General features: G+C 51.5%; 1 protein-coding gene across 29 annotated transcripts in view; it reads left to right on the plus strand.

Moving 5' to 3' along the window:
• Positions 1-18,149, plus strand: part of IGFN1 (immunoglobulin like and fibronectin type III domain containing 1) — a 40,861-nt gene that overhangs the window by 15,811 nt on the left and 6,901 nt on the right. For 3 of the 29 annotated variants that reach the window (XM_032133279.1, XM_032133280.1, XM_032133299.1), the window contains exons 9-25: positions 661-835; positions 1,389-1,502; positions 2,690-2,861; positions 3,467-3,739; positions 5,460-7,421; positions 7,566-8,069; positions 8,142-9,560; positions 9,849-9,929; positions 10,011-10,136; positions 10,209-11,699; positions 12,926-13,050; positions 13,498-13,639; positions 14,091-14,387; positions 15,008-15,307; positions 16,183-16,356; positions 16,749-16,877; positions 17,657-17,959. In XM_032133279.1, coding sequence (XP_031989170.1) covers positions 661-835; positions 1,389-1,502; positions 2,690-2,861; positions 3,467-3,739; positions 5,460-7,421; positions 7,566-8,069; positions 8,142-9,560; positions 9,849-9,929; positions 10,011-10,136; positions 10,209-11,699; positions 12,926-13,050; positions 13,498-13,639; positions 14,091-14,387; positions 15,008-15,307; positions 16,183-16,356; positions 16,749-16,877; positions 17,657-17,959 — 7,787 coding nt within the window. Of the gene's footprint in view, positions 1-660; positions 836-1,388; positions 1,503-2,689; positions 2,862-3,466; positions 3,740-5,459; positions 7,422-7,565; positions 8,070-8,141; positions 9,561-9,704; positions 9,930-10,010; positions 11,700-12,925; positions 13,051-13,497; positions 13,640-14,090; positions 14,388-15,007; positions 15,308-16,182; positions 16,357-16,748; positions 16,878-17,656; positions 17,960-18,149 lie in introns of all 29 variants that reach the window. The other 26 variants (XM_032133287.1, XM_032133289.1, XM_032133291.1 and 23 more) reach the window with 26 other exon arrangements.

The raw sequence follows: 18,149 nt of genomic DNA on the forward strand, positions 1-18,149 counted from the left end.
GGTGTTTCTTGGTGGCAGGGGACAGCTCCAGAGACCTTCAGGGCAACACTTGTTGTGTCCAAAGTTGTGGTGAGACTCCCTATGGAGAGACAGGCCAGAACAGCTTGGCACTGCCTGTGGGACTGAGATAAACACAAGGTTCCGGCCGCATTTTCAGGGTATTTCCTCTGCACCCTCAGGTTCCCACTGGGCAGCTGTGTTTCTCTGCCTCCCTATGTTTAGCTCACGAGTAGCTTCCTGTCTAAAGGACACCTCTCCATGCCCTGCTCTGCTGCCTGCCCCGGGGCTGAGCCCTGGCTCCCAGCCCAGCTGCACTGCCAGGTGCACAGGGCACAACCCTCCCCATCCCAGGTGGGAAACTCTAAGGATTGCCTGCTGAGAATGATCTCTGTGCAGAATCCTGACCTAGGATTACCTGGCCTGGACCAAACTGTGCCAGAGCCTCTTCAGCAGTGTGGAAGCTGTTCCCTGGCACCATTTAATTTGTAGTATAGATGCAGAAAACCTGCTCTGGAAGAGTCACAGTCTTTCCTGCCTGCACCTACAGGGCCAAGTGAACTACAGGAAGAAGGGAGAGAGATGGAAGAGAATTAAGGATAGAAAAGCAGGACATCTTGTTGTTTGTCAAAATGTCTGAATGTTTCCACCCCTGCTTCTCAGGGTCGTAGCACCAAAACCAAAGCCCCTGGACAAAGAAGCTGTGTGGCAGCTGTTGCTGCATGCAGATAAGAGAGATTATGAGAAAATCTGTATGAAATATGGAATTGTTGACTTCCGTGGGATGCTGAGGAAGCTGCAGGAGATAAGGAAGGACACAGAGACTGAACAAGACAAGGTAAAGTAAACTGAAACCACTAGTTTTTAACAAACTACAGCTTCTGAAAACAGGCTAAAGCTTCCTAAATTGCTTTGGAGATGAAAATTTTGTTGTATGACAATGATTTATGACATTATTTTAAAGAAGTTCCACTTCTTTACTCATGCAGGTGAAAATGCTGATGAATTTTTTGAAGCTCAGTTCACATATTTTAGGAGATACTGACCAAAGGGGTATTCAGTGGTCTCTGATAAGAATTTGGACCCCAAATTAAAAATTGTATGTCCAAGAGTAAAGATTGGCCTTCACATAGAGGGGCACGTAGAGACCTGGATGGGCAGTGTGGGAGTGACCAGGAGGTAACACATAAAAAGTAATTTATATACAGGAGGAAACCATGGCAACTTACAGATACTGCAGCTTACTGCACCAGAACTGTGACTTACAGATACTTCTCCTACATAACATTAGAGGTAGCTCTTTAAAGTAGATTTCACATTAATTCAACAGCTTAAGAACTTCTGTCATGGCAGCTTTATCATTTACTAGGTTCTTCAATATTTCTTTGCAGTTCATTCACAGTCTCAGAAACTTTGAACACATCAAAGTCAACAAGGAGGGAAATGCTACGTTCAGCCTGGAGATGGAGCTGAAAAGCAGAAACAGCAAGGTTTACCTGCTCAAGGTGAGAGGGATGTGTTGGGCAGCAGCAGCTCAGAGCACCCCTCAAGTGTTCTACAGAAAAGGCTTCATCTGCTAGGCAGTGGCTGAGAGCAAATAAATGCCTTAAAGTTGTCTGTCCTTTGCAGATCCCTGCTTGGTTAGGGAGCAGTGTGGGGTGATCCTTGGTGGTGAATATCCCTGGGGATTTATAGATCCAAGTACAGGGGATGCAGTCAGTTACTGATATCCTTGTGACTTCAGGAAATTCATAGAACAGTTTGAGTTGGAAGGGACCTTTTAAAGGTCAAGGGACCTTAAAACTCATCCTGTTCCACCCCCTGCCATGGGCAAGGACACCTTCCACTATTCCAGGCTGTTCCAAGCCCCATCCAGCCTGACCTTGGACACTTCCAGGGATCCAGGGGCAGCCACAGCTTCTCTGGGCACCTTGTGCCAGGGCCTCCCCGCCCTCATGGGAAAAAGCTACTTTCTTATATCTAACCTGACCCTTCTTCGGTTTAAGACCATCATCCCAACAGTGTCTTTCAGGCTGCAGAAATCCTGCAGTTTCATAGAAATTTTATTCACTTTCTCAAGTGTGTTATTGGCCTATAACTCCCTCTATGAAAGAAGATCTCAGAGATGTAAAACATCCCCTCTAGATGGGATCTGCAAGTGCTCAGCGCTGAGCATGTTTTTCTGAAAGACACTTTTTAGTCAAATTGTGGTTAGAGGCTTCAACGCAGGGGAAATCAGAATTCCTTGAAGGGAAGGACAGACTAACTATGAATCTTCTGGATCAAATGTAGGACATGAATTCTATGAACCACAATTTGGAGAACGTAACCCAAGTGTGCTACAGAAAGTGGTGAAGTCTCCTGCTCATCCAGCTAGGAGGATGCTGAACTCTAAGCCAAGAAAGCTCTTTGTCTTTGTAGCTGCAATAACTGTGTATTAGCTAAGATTCAGACCCTTATGTGGGTAGCCAAGGGCTGCTGTTTTGCTGAGTTTCAGAGCCTGGTACCCTGCTCTGTGCAGGATTCACTGCCCAGACAGTGCCTGTGTGCTGCAAAGAGCCCTGGGCACTGTGAGGTTACTCATTTATATCAACAAGGGGATTGTAGCACCAACCTGCCCTGATTTGTTCAAAATGCCTGGCACTGGCTGAGCCTTTGTGAGGACACTCCTCCCCTCCCCTCCCCTCCCCAGGACGGCGAGCGGCTCTGGTACGGGACAGGGGACGAGTACAGGAAGCACTGCCTGAGGAGAGTTGGGAGAAGGTACCGCTTCACTATCAATGATGTGCAGCCAGAGGATGCAGGGGTGTACCAGGTCAGGGTGGAGGACATCCCTATCTTCTCAACTGAACTGGATGCTCAAGGTAAGGAGTTCAGTTTGAGGGATGTGATGTGCAACTGTGACAAAATTTTGTCTAGGAAAATTGTGTCTAGGAGCAAGTGTGAAGCTCAGTTACTCCTGACCACCACAGAGGACTGGTTTTGTGTTGCCCAGTAAGGGTTCCTTGTCTGGCACAGATGAAAAGGAGCAGGAGGGTGATTTTGTGCTTTAGGTGCTGCATTTGCAGTCCAGGGGAACGGACCTGGGCTTGAGAACGGGTCTGGCTGTGGGTGACAGTGAGCACACTCCTTAACCTACCCCATATTACAGTTTGCTTCTGTAAGCTCAGAATAATAACAACAAACTCAATCCAAGTATCGTGCTGCAGGAACACATCAATGACTAAAAACTGCCAGCACATCAGTGCTATGGGGTACAATGTCTCAGAAGATAATAAAGACAAAAATCTACTTTTCTGCTTTTCTGCAGAATTTGGCACAGAACCACATCTCAGTTTTTCCTTTTTCTCATTAACCCAATGCTCAGAGGCACCACAACTTCCTGTTCTTTCCTCCCTCAGCTGTAACAGTTTTACTTGGAGCCCAGAACCAGCCGTTTCCTTCCCACAGCTCTTGGTTTCCCCTGCAGCCATCCCAGTGCGGTTCCGGCAGCCGCTCTCCGACGTGCGCTGTGCCGAGGCTGGGGACGCTGAGTTCCAGTGTGTGCTGTGCACGCCCTGCCACGAGCCCCTGTGGCTGCACAAAAGCCACCTCCTCCAGGCCAGTGACAAGCACCAGATCTCTGTGACACCTGATGGCCTGACCCACAAGCTGATTGTCAGGAATGCGGTGCCCTCGGACAGCGGCCTGTACACGCTCGACGCGGGACAGGGCTCCTCCAGTGCCTGGCTCCTCGTGGAGTGTGAGTGGTTGGCAGCGGGTTGTTCCCATGGTGTGTTGGCACAAAACATTCCTCTCACTGCCTGATGGTTCAGGGAGATGTTGCTCTGCTGGGAAATGAATTGCTGAGCCTCTAATTCCTAAATTATGGCTGAGAGAACTGGGGGTGTTTAGCGTGGATAAGATGAGACTACAGGGAGACCTTGGAGACCTCTTCGGTGCCTAAAGGGGCTCCAGGAGAGCTGGAGAGGGACTTTGGACAAGGGCCTGGAGGGACAGGACCACTCCCAAGGGGTAATGGCTTTCCACTGCCAGAAGGGCAGGGTTAGATGGGATTTTGGGAAGAAATTCTTCCCTGAGAGGGTGGGCAGGCCCTGGCACAGGGTGCCCAGAGAAGCTGTGGCTGCCCCTGGATCCCTGGCAGTGTCCAAGGCCAGGCTGGACGGAGCTTGGAGCACCCTGAGATAGTGGAAGGCGTCCCTGCCCATGGCAGGGGGTGGAACTGGATGAGCTTTGAGGTCCCTTCCAATCCAAACCATTTTGTGATTCCATGATTCTAAATTCTCTTTGGGAAAATGAATGTCTGGTTAGACCCTCTTTCCTCTTCAAATGAGACCAACTTTACCCCTTTTAATTAGTCCTGACAAATCCTATTGGCTTGATTGCTCTACAGCTATAATGAAGTAGCACATTCTCCACCAGTTATCAAAAAACTCTCCTTATCTCCCCACATGTTTTTGAGGAAGCTGTCCCAGTGATCACAGTGCAGCAGGAAGGGGCTCAGGGAGCTTTTGATACTCTCAGTTTTACACTATCAATGCCATTCTTCTTGCTAGATAATATTTTTCATTCCCAATTAGAGGTTAAACATGCTGGAAGGAGCTCAGAGGAAGCTGGGAAGGTGGGAACACCCAGTGCAGGCACATTGACAGTCACCTGGCTCATATTTGTTTGCTTCTGAGAGGTGGTTCCTTTGGTTTCCATTGCCTTTGGTTTCTTTTGGGATCCTCACACAGCAGCAGGATGGGTGTCTCACAAAGGCTTCTCCAAACCAATGTAGGTTTCTGAAAAAAGAAACTGCCCGTGGATTTCAGTGAGCTGTGAGCTCTGATAAATTATATCCAACCTGGAAACCAAAGCAGTGAGTGACCTGCTCTCAGAACAGCCTGAATTGTGGATTAATCCAAAGCTATTCACAGATCTGGAAGCTTTAGTCCTCAGGTTGGCCATCCCTAAACCAGCCATTATCCAGATGTGCAAGCTGCCTCCAGAGCAGCAAAATCCCAGTTCCAGGGTGGGAACTGATGGCTCCTCTGGGCATGGAATATTCTGCTCCTTCTCCATAGCTGGAGGGAGTAGGCAGATGGAATTAATGAATCCCAGATACAATCTAAGCCCCTCTAAATCAGACCTATCATGCTGGAAGTGTCTTTTTCTGTTATTTTTGGTTGGTTTGTTTGTTATAATGAGCATGTTTCCACTAAAAACCAATGCATTTTAACTAAAAATAATTGTCTTTAGTTAATTTTGTTGTCTGAATGTGGCATTGAAAAATTCAGGATTTGAAATTACTTTAAATTTATTTAAATATATTGTGTGTGTCCTAAAATGAAATTCAAAAAGTGCTAACACATTTTCTTTGGTTGTTGATGCAGTGCAGTGACCTACTGATTTTCTGTTATTTTGTTCCCCTCTTTTTCTGTAAATTGTACATCTGCTCCCATCAAACAATGCAACTTCAGATGCCAAAGGAAAGAGGAGACAGGATGAAGGAGAAAAGATTGAAAGGGAGACATCTGAGTGGCTGAAAGAAACAATGGCAGACAATGAAAGGGCAAGGAAGCTTCGGCGCCAAGAACAAGCTGGTGATGAAGATCATCCTTCCTTTTCTACATCCCCTGGTGTGGAGAAAACTGGCTGGTACAGAACTGGCCAAGGCAGCAGCCAAGGCAGGGGCCAAGGACACTCCATTGATCCTGATGATGGAAGCCAAAGATTTTTGGGAAAAGAGGGGCTACGCAAAACCCACATAAATGGAGAGATGGGGTCTGGGCAGTTTTCTGGAGCAGGTCTAGATGGAGACTCAGGGGCCAATGATGGCAGCACCTTTGGACTAAAAGGCTTAGGAGGCAGAAGTGGGTTAAGGGCTGTCCATGGTATGGACGCTGTCTCAGGCAGAGCAGGTCCTGGTGGTGCAGTAGGAGGGGCAGGCGAATGGAATTCTGTGGATGGCAGAGGTGAGGGTGTGCTGGGTGCTGTTAACATTGACATGGATGATGGAGAAGGTTTGGGCTCTCAGCATGACAAGGATGGGAATTTAGGTGATGCCAGTTACAGAGCTGGTTTTGGGGGTGCTGGGAGGTTGGGTGGTGGAAGTTCTGTGCCAGATGGGCTTGATCCTGATTCAACTGGAGTGGGAGCCAGTGTGGGTGATCTGTTCAGCAGGACTCGTCCAGGAACTGGAGCTGGGGGAGATGCTGCAGGTGCTGGAATGGCAGGAAGAATGAGGTCCCACCATGGCAAGGATGGGCATCCCACTGTGGGTGATAAGAACGGAGCAGGTATAAACAGAGAGGGACAAACAGGGACTCCCTATGGCAAGGATGGCCTGACACCTCATGCCAGTGGTCAGTTAGGGCAAGCAGAAAGGTCTGGCTCTCTGTATGTGCCAGGAGGCCTTCCAGGTGGAGATAGGGCTATTGCTGGTGCAGGTGGAAATTTCACAGGAGAAATGGAGGCTTTATATGGTCCAGATGGTCAGGCACTGGGAGCAGGTGCTGGTGGTGCTGGTGGGGCTGGTGTAGGGGGATTTGGAGCTCCCTATGGAAAGGATGGTCTCCCAGCTGGGGCTGGTGGTACTGGAGCATGGGGACTTGGATCTCCATATGGAAAGGATGGTCTCCCAGTTGGAGCAGGCATTGGTGGGGCTGGTACAGGCGGATTTGGAGCTCCCTATGGAAAGGATGGTCTCCCAGTTGGAGTAGGTTCTGGTGGGGCTGGTGGTACAGGCGGACTTGGAGCTCCCTATGGAAAGGATGGTCTCCCAGCTGGAGCAGGTTCTGGTGGGGCTGGTAGAGCAGGGGGGCTTGGAGCTCCCTATGGAAAGGATGGTCTCCCAGTTGGAACAGGCACTGGTGGGGCTGGTGGTGCAGGCGGACTTGGAGCTCCATACGGAAAGGATGGTCTCCCAGTTGGAGTAGGCACTGGTGGGGCTGGTGCTGCAGGGGGACTTGGAGCTCCCTATGGAAAGGATGGCCTCCCAGTTGGAGTAGGCACTGGTGGGGCTGGTGGTGCAGGGGGACTTGGAGCTCCCTATGGAAAGGATGGTCTCCCAGCTGGAGCAGGTTCTGGTGGGGCTGGTGGTGCAGGGGGACTTGGAGCTCCCTATGGAAAGGATGGTCTCCCAGTTGGAGCAGGTGCTGGTGGTGCAGGGGGATTTGGGGAGGCTTTGTATGGTCCAGATGGTCGGCCACTTGGAGCAGGTGTTGGTGGTACTGCTGGTGCTGGTGCAGGGGGACTTGGAGCTCCCTATGGAAAGGATGGCCTCCCAGTTGGAACAGGCACTGGTGGGGCTGGTGGTGCAGGCGGACTTGGAGCTCCCTATGGAAAGGATGGTCTCCCAGTTGGAGTAGGCACTGGTGCAGCTGGTGGTGCAGGAGGACTTGGAGCTCCCTATGGAAAGGATGGTCTCCCAGCTGGAGCAGGTGCTGGTGGTGCAGGGGGATTTGGGGAGGCTTTGTATGGTCCAGATGGTCGGCCACTTGGAGCAGGTGTTGGTGGTACTGCTGGTGCTGGTGCAGGGGTATTTGGATCTCCCTATGGAAAGGATGGCCTCCCAGTTGGAACAGGCACTGGTGGGGCTGGTGGTGCAGGAGGACTTGGAGCTCCCTATGGAAAGGATGGCCTCCCAGTTGGAGCAGGCACTGGTGGGGCTGGTGGTGCAGGAGGACTTGGAGCTCCCTATGGAAAGGATGGCCTCCCAGTTGGAGTCGGCACTGGTGGGGCTGGTGGTGCAGGAGGACTTGGAGCTCCCTATGGAAAGGATGGCCTCCCAGTTGGAGCAGGCACTGGTGGGGCTGGTGGTGCAGGAGGACTTGGAGCTCCCTATGGAAAGGATGGCCTCCCAGTTGGAGCAGGCACTGGTGGGGCTGGTGGTGCAGGAGGACTTGGAGCTCCCTATGGAAAGGATGGCCTCCCAGTTGGAGCAGGCACTGGTGCAGCTGGTGGTGCAGGAGGACTTGGAGCTCCCTATGGAAAGGATGGTCTCCCAGTTGGAGCAGGTGCTGGTGGGGCTGGTGGTGCAGGAGGACTTGGAGCTCCCTATGGAAAGGATGGTCTCCCAGTTGGAGCAGGTTCTGGTGGGGCAGGTGGTGTAGGGGTATTTGGATCTCCCTATGGAAAGGATGGCCTCCCAGTTGGAGCAGGCATTGGTGGGGCTGGTGGTGCAGGGGGACTTGGAGCTCCCTATGGAAAGGATGGTCTCCCAGTTGGAGCAGGCACTGGTGGGGCTGGTGGTGCAGGGGGACTTGGAGCTCCATATGGAAAGGATGGTCTCCAGTTTGGGGCTGGTGGGGCTGGTGAAGGGGGATTTGGAGAGCCTTTGTATGGTCCAGATGGTAAGCAGCTTGGAGCAGGTGTTGGTGCAGCTGGTGCTGCGAGTGCAAGGGGACTTGGAGCTCCCTATGGAAAGGATGGTCTCCCAGTTGGAGGAGGTGCTGGTGGGGCTGGTGGTGCAGGGGGACTTGGAGCTCCCTATGGAAAGGATGGTCTCCCAGTTGGAGGAGGTGCTGGTGGGGCTGGTGGTGCAGGAGGACTTGGAGCTCCCTATGGAAAGGATGGTCTCCCAGTTGGAGGAGGTGCTGGTGGGGCTGGTGGTGCCGGAGGACTTGGAGCTCCCTATGGAAAGGATGGTCTCCCCACTGGGCCTGTTGTTGGTGGGGCTACTACAGGAGCACTTGGGTATCCACGTGGAAAAGATGGTCTCGCTGCTGGATTAGGAGTTGGCGGAGCTGCAGGTGGTGGTTTTGGAGGGGCTGCATCTCCTTATGGAATGGATGGTTTCCCAGCTGGAGGGGCGGATGCAGGGGGACTTGGAGCTCCCTATGGAAAGGATGGCCTCCCAGTTGCAGCAGGTGCTGGTGGGGCTGGTGGTGCAGGAGGACCTGGAACTCCATATGGAAAGGATGGTCTCCCAGTTGGAGCAGGCATTGGTGGTGCAGGGGGATTTGGGGAGGCTTTGTATGATCCAGATGGTCGGCCACATGGAGCAGGTGTTGGTGGTACTGCTGGTGCTGGTGCAGGGGGACTTGGAGCTCCCTATGGAAAGGATGGCCTCCCAGTTGGAACAGGCACTGGTGGGGCTGGTGGTGCAGGGGGACTTGGAGCTCCCTATGGAAAGGATGGTCTCCCAGTTGGAGCAGGCATTGATGGGGCTGGTGGTGCAGGGGGACTTGGAGCTCCCTATGGAAAGGATGGCCTCCCAGTTGGAGCAGGCACTGGTGGGGCTGGTGGTGCAGGAGGACTTGGAGCTCCCTATGGAAAGGATGGTCTCCCAGTTGGAGCAGGGGCTGGTGGGGCTGGTACAGGCGGATTTGGAGCTCCCTATGGAAAGGATGGTCTCCCAGTTGGAGCAGGTGCTGGTGGGGCTGGTGCAGGAGGACTTGGAGCTCCCTATGGAAAGGATGGTCTCCCAGTTGGAGCAGGGGCTGGTGGGGCTGGTACAGGCGGATTTGGAGCTCCCTATGTAAAGGATGGTCTCCCAGTTGGAGTAGGCACTGGTGCAGCTGGTGGTGCAGGAGGACTTGGAGCTCCCTATGGAAAGGATGGTCTCCCAGCTGGAGCAGGTGCTGGTGGTGCAGGGGGATTTGGGGAGGCTTTGTATGGTCCAGATGGTCGGCCACTTGGAGCAGGTGTTGGTGGTACTACTGGTGCTGGTGCAGGGGTATTTGGATCTCCCTATGGGAAGGATGGTCTCCCAGTTGGAACAGGCACTGGTGGGGCTGGTGGTGCAGGCGGACTTGGAGCTCCATACGGAAAGGATGGTCTCCCAGTTGGAGTAGGCACTGGTGGGGCTGGTGGTGCAGGCGGACTTGGAGCTCCATACGGAAAGGATGGTCTCCCAGTTGGAGTAGGCACTGGTGCAGCTGGTGGTGCAGGGGGACTTGGAGCTCCCTATGGAAAGGATGGTCTCCCAGTTGGGGCTGGTGGTGCTGGTGGTGCCGGAGGATTTGGAGAGCCTTTGTATGGTCCAGATGGTCGGCCATCTGGAGCAGGCATTGGTGGTGCTGGTGCAGCTGGTGTAGGGGGACTTGGATCTCCCTATGGAAAGGATGGTCTCCCAGTTGGAGCAGGCACTGGTGAGGCTGGTGCAGGAGGACTTGGAGCTCCCTATGGAAAGGATGGTCTCCCAGCTGGAGCAGGTGCTGGTGGGGCTGGTAGAGCAGGGGGGCTTGGAGCTCCCTATGGAAAGGATGGTCTCCCAGCTGGAGCAGGTGCTGGTGGTGCAGGGGGTTTTGGGGAGGCTTTGTATGGTCCAGATGGTCGGCCACTTGGAGCAGGTGTTGGTGGTACTACTGGTGCTGGTGCAGGGGTATTTGGAGCTCCCTATGGAAAGGATGGCCTCCCAGTTGGAACAGGCACTGGTGGGGCTGGTGGTGCAGGAGGACTTGGAGCTCCCTATGGAAAGGATGGCCTCCCAGTTGGAGCAGGTGCTGGTGGGGCTGGTGGTGCAGGGGGACTTGGAGCTCCCTATGGAAAGGATGGTCTCCCAGTTGGAGCAGGCATTGGTGGGGCTGGTGGTGCAGGAGGACTTGGAGCTCCCTATGGAAAGGATGGCCTCCCAGTTGGAGCAGGTTCTGGTGGGGCTGGTGGTGCAGGAGGACTTGGAGCTCCCTATGGAAAGGATGGTCTCCCAGTTGGAGCAGGGGCTGGTGGGTCTGGTGGTGTAGGGGGACCTGGATCTCCCTATGGAAAGGATGGTCTCCCAGCTGGAACAGGCATTGGTGGGGCTGGTGGTGCAGGGGGACTTGGAGCTCCATATGGAAAGGATGGTCTCCCAGTTGGGGCTGGTGGTGCTGGTGGTGCCGGAGGATTTGGAGAGCCTTTGTATGGTCCAGATGGTCGGCCATCTGGAGCAGGTGTTGGTGGTGCTGGTGTAGCTGGTGTAGGGGGACTTGGATCTCCCTATGGAAAGGATGGTCTCCCAGCTGGGGCTGGTGGTGGAGGTGCAGGGGGAGCTGGAGTTCTCTATGGAAAAGATGGTTTCCCAGCTGGGGCTGTGGCAGGAGCTGCTCATTTTCCTCCTGGAGGTGAGGAAGCGATGGGATCTGGCCGTGGCAGGGATGCCACGCTGAGCAGAGCTCTGGGATATGCAGGTGGAGGAGGAGGAGAGGGCTTTTCTGGGGAAGGCTCAGCACTGTGGGGTGCAGGGTCTCTCTATGGCAAGGACAGAGGGTCAGCTGTAGCCAGGGCCGATGCAAGTGGCATTGGGAGGTTGGGAGGGGATGAACAGGATTCAGTCCGTGGTAAAGGAGGTGTGGGAGGTGCTGGTGGACCAGATGGTGAGTATGGGCTGGATGCACGTCTTGGCAGATCTTTGGGAGGTGAAACTGGAAAGGGCACTGCCAGTGATGTCAGAGGGCCAGGGAACAAAGGTTCAGCTGATGACAGAGGGTCCCTGTCAGGTCCAGGAGGAGCCAGGGGAGAGGGCAGAGATTTTGGACAGTTGGGCTCCCTTGATGGCACAAATTCTGCCTTTGGAGGGGCAGGGAGTAAATCCCATGACAGATCTGTTGATGGGAGTAGTTCAGGTGGGTTTGGTCAAGGTCCACTGAGTTATGGCCAGATGTCAGGTCCTTTTGGTGGACCTCCTTCAGCAAACCAGAGAAAGCAGGAACCTGACCTGGATCTTAAAGCAAATGATTCCCTGAACAACACAGAAAGCACAGGCCAAAGGAAACGGAGTGCCCTGGATGATCTCAAAGGTACGTGGTTAACTGGTGACTCCCGGTATTTACATTTTGATACTCACATTCCTAATCCTGCAAAGAAATGGGATGTTATGGTTTAGATAAACACAGCTCTGCGTAGAAACTTGGTTGTCCCATGATCTGTTCCTAATTCTCCCGCTGATTGGCTGTTCAATCTTACACAGTTTGCTCTGATCAAACTGCCTTAAAGGTCTAAATTATTTTCTTTGTCTAAATGATCTAAACCAGGTCTCATCTGTTCATTTGTGTTTCACGTCTCATGGAATAGACCAGTTCACAAATGTAGTTTCAAGGAATAACATATTTCTTTGATATTGTTCCAATTCAAAACTGAAGTTTCACTTTATTTTTCAAACACCTACTGCAAATAACTGTCCAAGTTCTGGAACAATTCTGTGCCTGCTTATATGGGCTTATATAATGTAAAGAGCTCTTTTCTCTTGTAACATCAGGAATAATAAGGTGTTGCATAGAGTAAGAGGGGAGTAATGTGTTTGCAGCCATTTGAGTAAGACCTGTGGCTCCACCGGCAAGATGATGATGATGATGATGTGTAAATTGTAGGAAAGAGAAATTTCAGGTGTATAATCAGAGAGGAATATTCACTTAATGGGATTGCTCACAAGTTAGGAATTACCATTTCTAACCCATAAATACAAATAAGGAAGTAAACCCATCGAAATTGGGGCTCGAGGGGAAGGAGTGGGGTATTTATTAGAGAGGAGATGAGGATGTTAATGGAGAAGAACTGGGAAAGGGAAAGAGGAATACAGGGGTGGAGAACAGTGTGCCTGGGGCTGTTTAGGGGGATGTGTTGGGCAGCCCCGTGTGTGGTCAGTGCACAGGAAGAGGAGGATGAAGCAGTGGATCCACACCCTGGAGCAACCTGGTTTTTCCCACTGGCTGTAGAGGGAGCCAAGACAATTAGCATAGACATAAACCAGCAAATCTGCAGCTGGATAATGTGCTTTGTGATGAATCCACTGCCCATGAAGTGGATGTTGGGATGTAATTGATGGTGGGATGGCTGCACGTCCCTCACGGGTACCCTGTGGGCACTGAGTGTACCCAGCTGGCCCACAGTGAGGTGGCACAAAAGCCTCTCCTGGCCACAGGACGTGTTTTTTTAAAAGCTCTTTTCCCCACATGTGCATTTTCAGCTCTGGATGTCTCTCTGTAACACAGACTTAGCTTCTTTCCCTTCCTTTGTGCCTGTTCAGTGCCACGCTGTTACCTCAACAAGCAGCTGGCAACCATGCGAGTGCTGAAGGGGGACCCAGCTGAGCTGTCCTGCACTGTCAGCAGGGACAATGTGACAGGAACCTGGTTTAAGGATGGCCTAAAGGTGGGTTCCTTGAGCTTGCTGTTGGCTTTGAGTAGCAATGCTCTGCTCTCTGGCTCTACTTCCTAAGGGTGGGGTCAAGGTGTCCTTCCCCTGACAGTCACCTGCAGCCGAGTGGGGCCCGGGAAGGGTTCAGAGAATCCCAGAATTCCAGAGTGGTTTGGGTTGGAAGGGACCTTAAAGACCATCCAGTCCCACCCCCTGCCCTGGGACAACTTCCACTGGACCCAAGCCCCATCCAACCTGACCCCATCCAACCCGGCCTTGGACACTTCCAGGGATGGGGCAGCCACAGCTTCTCTGGGCAACAGAATACCAGAATATTGTCATTAAACATGCAGATGTTCATAAGTATTTTCAACTGCATTTCAAATTGTAGTCTGTCCAGTTTCAGTTTAGATTGCATTTTATCCCTTTTGAAAGGATGTGTCTCTGTCCTTTACTTTGTAGTTAACAAGCATGGATGGAGTCATCTTTGAAAGGAAAGGTCTTGTCCACAAACTAATCATTAACAAAGCTGAAGATATTCATGCTGGGAAATACAGGTTTGAAGGTGGAGATGTAAAAACTGAAGCTTCAATTTTTGTTGAAGGTGAGTCTACTCAAACCACCAACGCTACATGAGATGGGCTTTAAAAGCAATATATTTACTCAGAGACGTGTCATTGGCTATTGAGATAACTTTATTATAAAGAATTACAAGATAAATGGGAAATGTTTTTTGTACAGGTTGGTTCATTTTGCATTTGCAAGTTTAACTAGAGAGCCTTCTGTTAGCAACTCAAAGATTTCTGGGTGCACAAAACACTTTATCAGAGCAGATTCTTCATTCTTGTGTTTAGTGTGTTGCCTAGGAGAAATTTTCTCTAGTGAAAGGACAGTGTGATACTACAAAACCTTGTGAGAATTATCCTGTAGCAAAGTACAACTAAAGGTGAAGGTCCGAGTGTTGTGAGTTCTGAGCATTGCTGGCAGTATCCCTCCAGGATGAGCCTTATCCTCCTTGAATTGTGGTTTTTAATGACCTTGTATCACCTGCTTAGATCCTCCCCAGGTGGACAAAGTCCTCCTCAAGAACTTGACCAGTGTCCCCATGGTGGCCAAGGCCGGGGAGGGGCTGAAGCTGCGGATCCCATTTGAGGGCCGGGGGCCCATCAGGGCCACATGGCTGAAGGACAGGATGGAGCTGGGGGATGACACCAGGATCCGTGTGGACAAGACAGACACCTGCACCACACTGTCCATCTCCAGCTGTGACAGGAGGGACTGTGGGGATTACAAAGTCAGGCTCAAGAACGACAGTGGCGTCCTGGAGATCAACCTAAAGCTCGTGGTGATAGGTAAGATCCTGTAACATCCACTGTGGCTTTCACTGTAAAGCTTAGGCAGGGAATCCATTGACATTAGTGAGAACCTTATTTGGAGTGACTGGATATTCCGAGAGGAACAAGACTCTGTATATTGCCCCAAAATCAGGGAACAAGGGAAGATTGCTGAACATGCTTCTTGCCCTTTAGTACAAGGGAACACAAACCTAATTTGGTTTTTCATGGCCTCAGCAGCTGAGTTTTGAATCAGACACTGTAGGAGATGTGACTGTACACAACATGCAAATCTGAAATAGGATATCAAGGTCCAATTCAGCCATCCCATAAATGCCTGGGCTCCTTTGAGAGACCAGAAATGATGTTCTGCCTGTATTGGTAAGCTGAACTGGTGCAGTGCTTATGAGAACAGTTGACCCAGGGAGAGCAAGGGCCTGGCTTTCCATCTTCCCCATCAAAAGTTAGAAGAGTGCAAGTTTGGAAGAGGCAATTCATGTGCCCAGCCCTCATCCTACAACTGTCCCTGCATTTCATCAGGAACAGTCTCCCAGTTGGTGAGCAAGGGACAGTGTCTGCTCCAAACCCAGGAGCAGGTCTGGGTCTGGAGCCAGCTGTGTCTCTGTTCATCTTCTCAGACAAGCCACAGCCCCCAGCAGGACCCATCAAAATTGTAGAAAGCTCCGCCAGCAACATCACAATCCAGTGGAAGCCCCCAAAGGACGATGGGGGCAAACCAGTGCAAAGGTACCTCGTGGAGAGGCAGCAGATGGGCAGGAACAACTGGGAGACTTTGGGAGAAACCCCCAGGAGCTGCACCAGCTTCACCACAAGCAAAGTGGAGGAAGAGATGAGCTACTACTTCAGGGTGAGGGCCATGAATGCCGAGGGAGTGAGCGACGCGCTGGAGTCGGGGGAAGTGAAGGCTGCTGGTAAAGGTGAGGAGAACTTCTCATAATTCATAATTCAAACTGGGAAATTCATTATCAAAGCTGACAGCAAAGGAAACTCACTGCATTGTGGATGTTGCTACAGATCTCAACTTCAGTCTTCACACAAAGCTGTGGAGGTTGCCCAGCAAGAGCAGCAGTTTGCTGTAGGCTCTGGCTACTGAGTGAGATTTAATTATTCCTTCCTTCATTCTGAATTGGAAAGGAAGTTTCATGGGGGAAATGCAAAATGCATCAAGATCAAAGGAAATTTTTCCCACTGTGGCTGCAAAGGGAACATGTGAGGCCTTTTCTTAACTCCACAGGCAAAGGAGTGTCTCTGTATGTGCAGCAGTTCTCAGCATGACCACTCCATTCCCCTGGTCTCCAGACAACTGAATATTGTCTTTGTCCTTCAAGGAGTTTAAATACTCGATCAGGTTTGCCATGAGCACAAATGCAGTACTAAAGAGACCAATGTTCAGTTCTAATTCTCTTCTTTCTCCATTTTCATTCCCATGATTCTGTATCTTGAACACTTTAGCAGAGGGCAAAGAAAATCCATTTTGTTACCAGTTCCTGTTGCTGAAAGCAAGAATGATGCTGACTGTTCATATCATGTAGGAATGACACACCCCACTGACAGAGGAATTGTCAGTCCTGATGACAGCAGGTCTTTTGTGAAATCCAGACTCAGGAACAGAGTCCATGCTGGATCCAGTTCTTGTGGAGAACAGGATCCACAGCTTCAGGTCTCAGCCAAGTTTTCAAAGCACATCCATAGGAATACCTTGGGGAATCTGGAAGATGAAATTACACACACCACCATTTTATCTTGCAATAAAAACATACCTGCTAATAATGAAGACCTCATCTCTTTGTAGCTTCTCCTGGTGCCCCAGATCCCCCCAAGATCATCAGTGCCAGCAGAGACACCATCACCATATCCTGGAAAGCTCCTCGCAAAACTGGCACTTCCCAAATTATGGGATACATTGTTCAGAAACGCAAGAAGGGCACTGTGACCTGGCTGCCAGTTACCAGCGTGCCTGTCAAAGGTGGGTATTCTGACTCCTGGCACAGCCTGGTGGATTTGAAAAGGCAAAAACCTCAGCTGGGTTTAGGAGCTGCTTGGGATCTTACACCTTTCACATCAAGGTGGTGATGGGTCACAGGTTGGACTGGACAACCTTGGAGGTCTTTTCCAACTAAATGATTCTGGGATTCTGTGATTCAAGGGCTGTTTGATTTTGAAAGCAATACAATGAACACATCCCAGAAGTTTACATGCACTTATCTAGGGAATGGCAGGGGAATCAGTGACAGATTTATGGCTTCTGAGAATTTTTCAGTCCATAATTCTGCCTGGAGTAAGGCACAGCATTGTTGTGTCACCTTTCCTGATGGGGAACAGCTCCCCTGAGCCAATGCACTCCTCTCCTCTCTGCAGACAAGAAGCTGAAGGTGACCGGCCTCAAGGAGGGTGTGCAGTACGAGTTCCGGGTGGCAGCTGTCAATGCTGCTGGCACGGGACAGCCCAGTGACCCCTCCGAGCCCTCCTTTGCCCGGGACCCCACCAGTAAGTGCCCTGCCCTGTGCTCTGCTTCGGGGGTGTTCGTGGGGAGGAGATGTTATTAAATCCTCTGTAAAAGAGTGCGGAGACAAGGATCAGTAACTGGGGAATGTTTCATGGCTGAGAATCAGCTGGAGGAAGAAATGCAAGGATTTCCTGTAGGGTGTCCTGTAGATGCTAAAAGAGCTGGCAGAGAGATTTTCCTATTTTTTACAGCTGCTTGTGAAAGTCTCCTTTCTCAGGCAAACTAGCTGGGAAGGTTTGTAAACTATCTCACAGGTGCACAAGGTGTTTGTGTTTTGTTTTCCACACTGGGAAAAATATTTTGGAAATGGGTGTTATGCCGTTCAGCCAATCGTTCTGGGAGGCAGATGGTCAAGCCCCCAATGGTGTTATGCCACTCTTGTGAACAAAGCTTTATAAGCGGATTTATATCATTAAATATAGCCACTTCTGGCCTTTGAACCCGATCCTGGACTGCGTTGTTCTTGGTACAACAGCGACAACATCCAGGTCAAGATCTGGCAGACCCTGGTGTGAGGGAATGCACAGTGTGGAGAAACACTCGGGATGGGCTGCAGAGTGTTTTGAAGTGTTGTGGATTTACTGCAGGGCTGGTAGGAGCAAGGACCCGGATCCAGCTCTGAAGAACTGGGACAAGGTGGGGCAAGAGAGCAGGGTGGAAATCCAGTGCACTGCAAGAACATTGGGAAATCTCAGGCGGTGACTGAATAGAGGGAAGAGAAATCCTACAAAAATAGTTTAAATAAAATATCTCCCTCCAGAATCTCCAGGCCAAGTGCAGGACCTTAAAGTGAGCAGCAGTGACAGCACCAGTGTCACCTTGACATGGAACAAACCTGAAGTACAAGATGGGAATGATGTGAAAGGCTACGAGGTGGAGAAGAGGCCCTGTAACAGCCTCAGCTGGACCAAATGCTTCACCCTCCCTGCAGAGAGCACCTCGTGCAGGGTTCAGGGGCTGCGGGCCGGGGAGAAGCTGTTCCTGCGCGTGAGGGCCCTCAGCGACAGCGGCCCCGGGGAGGCCTCCGAGCTCGAGGCTTGTGCTGGAGCTGCTGCTCCTGCGGGTGAGTCGGGGGCTCTGGGGCTGTGTCCTGGGGAATGGGGCACCTCAGGGCGCAGAGGGTGAGCCGGGGGCTCTGGGGCTGTGTCCCAGGGAATGGGGCACCTCAGGGCGCAGAGGGTGAGCCGGGGGCTCTGGGGCTGTGTCCCGGGGAATGGGGCACCTCAGGGGGCAGAGGGTGAGCCGGGGGCTCT

This window comes from Corvus moneduloides, chromosome 24, assembly GCF_009650955.1.
Source record: "Corvus moneduloides isolate bCorMon1 chromosome 24, bCorMon1.pri, whole genome shotgun sequence".
NCBI classification, from domain to species: domain Eukaryota; kingdom Metazoa; phylum Chordata; class Aves; order Passeriformes; family Corvidae; genus Corvus; species Corvus moneduloides.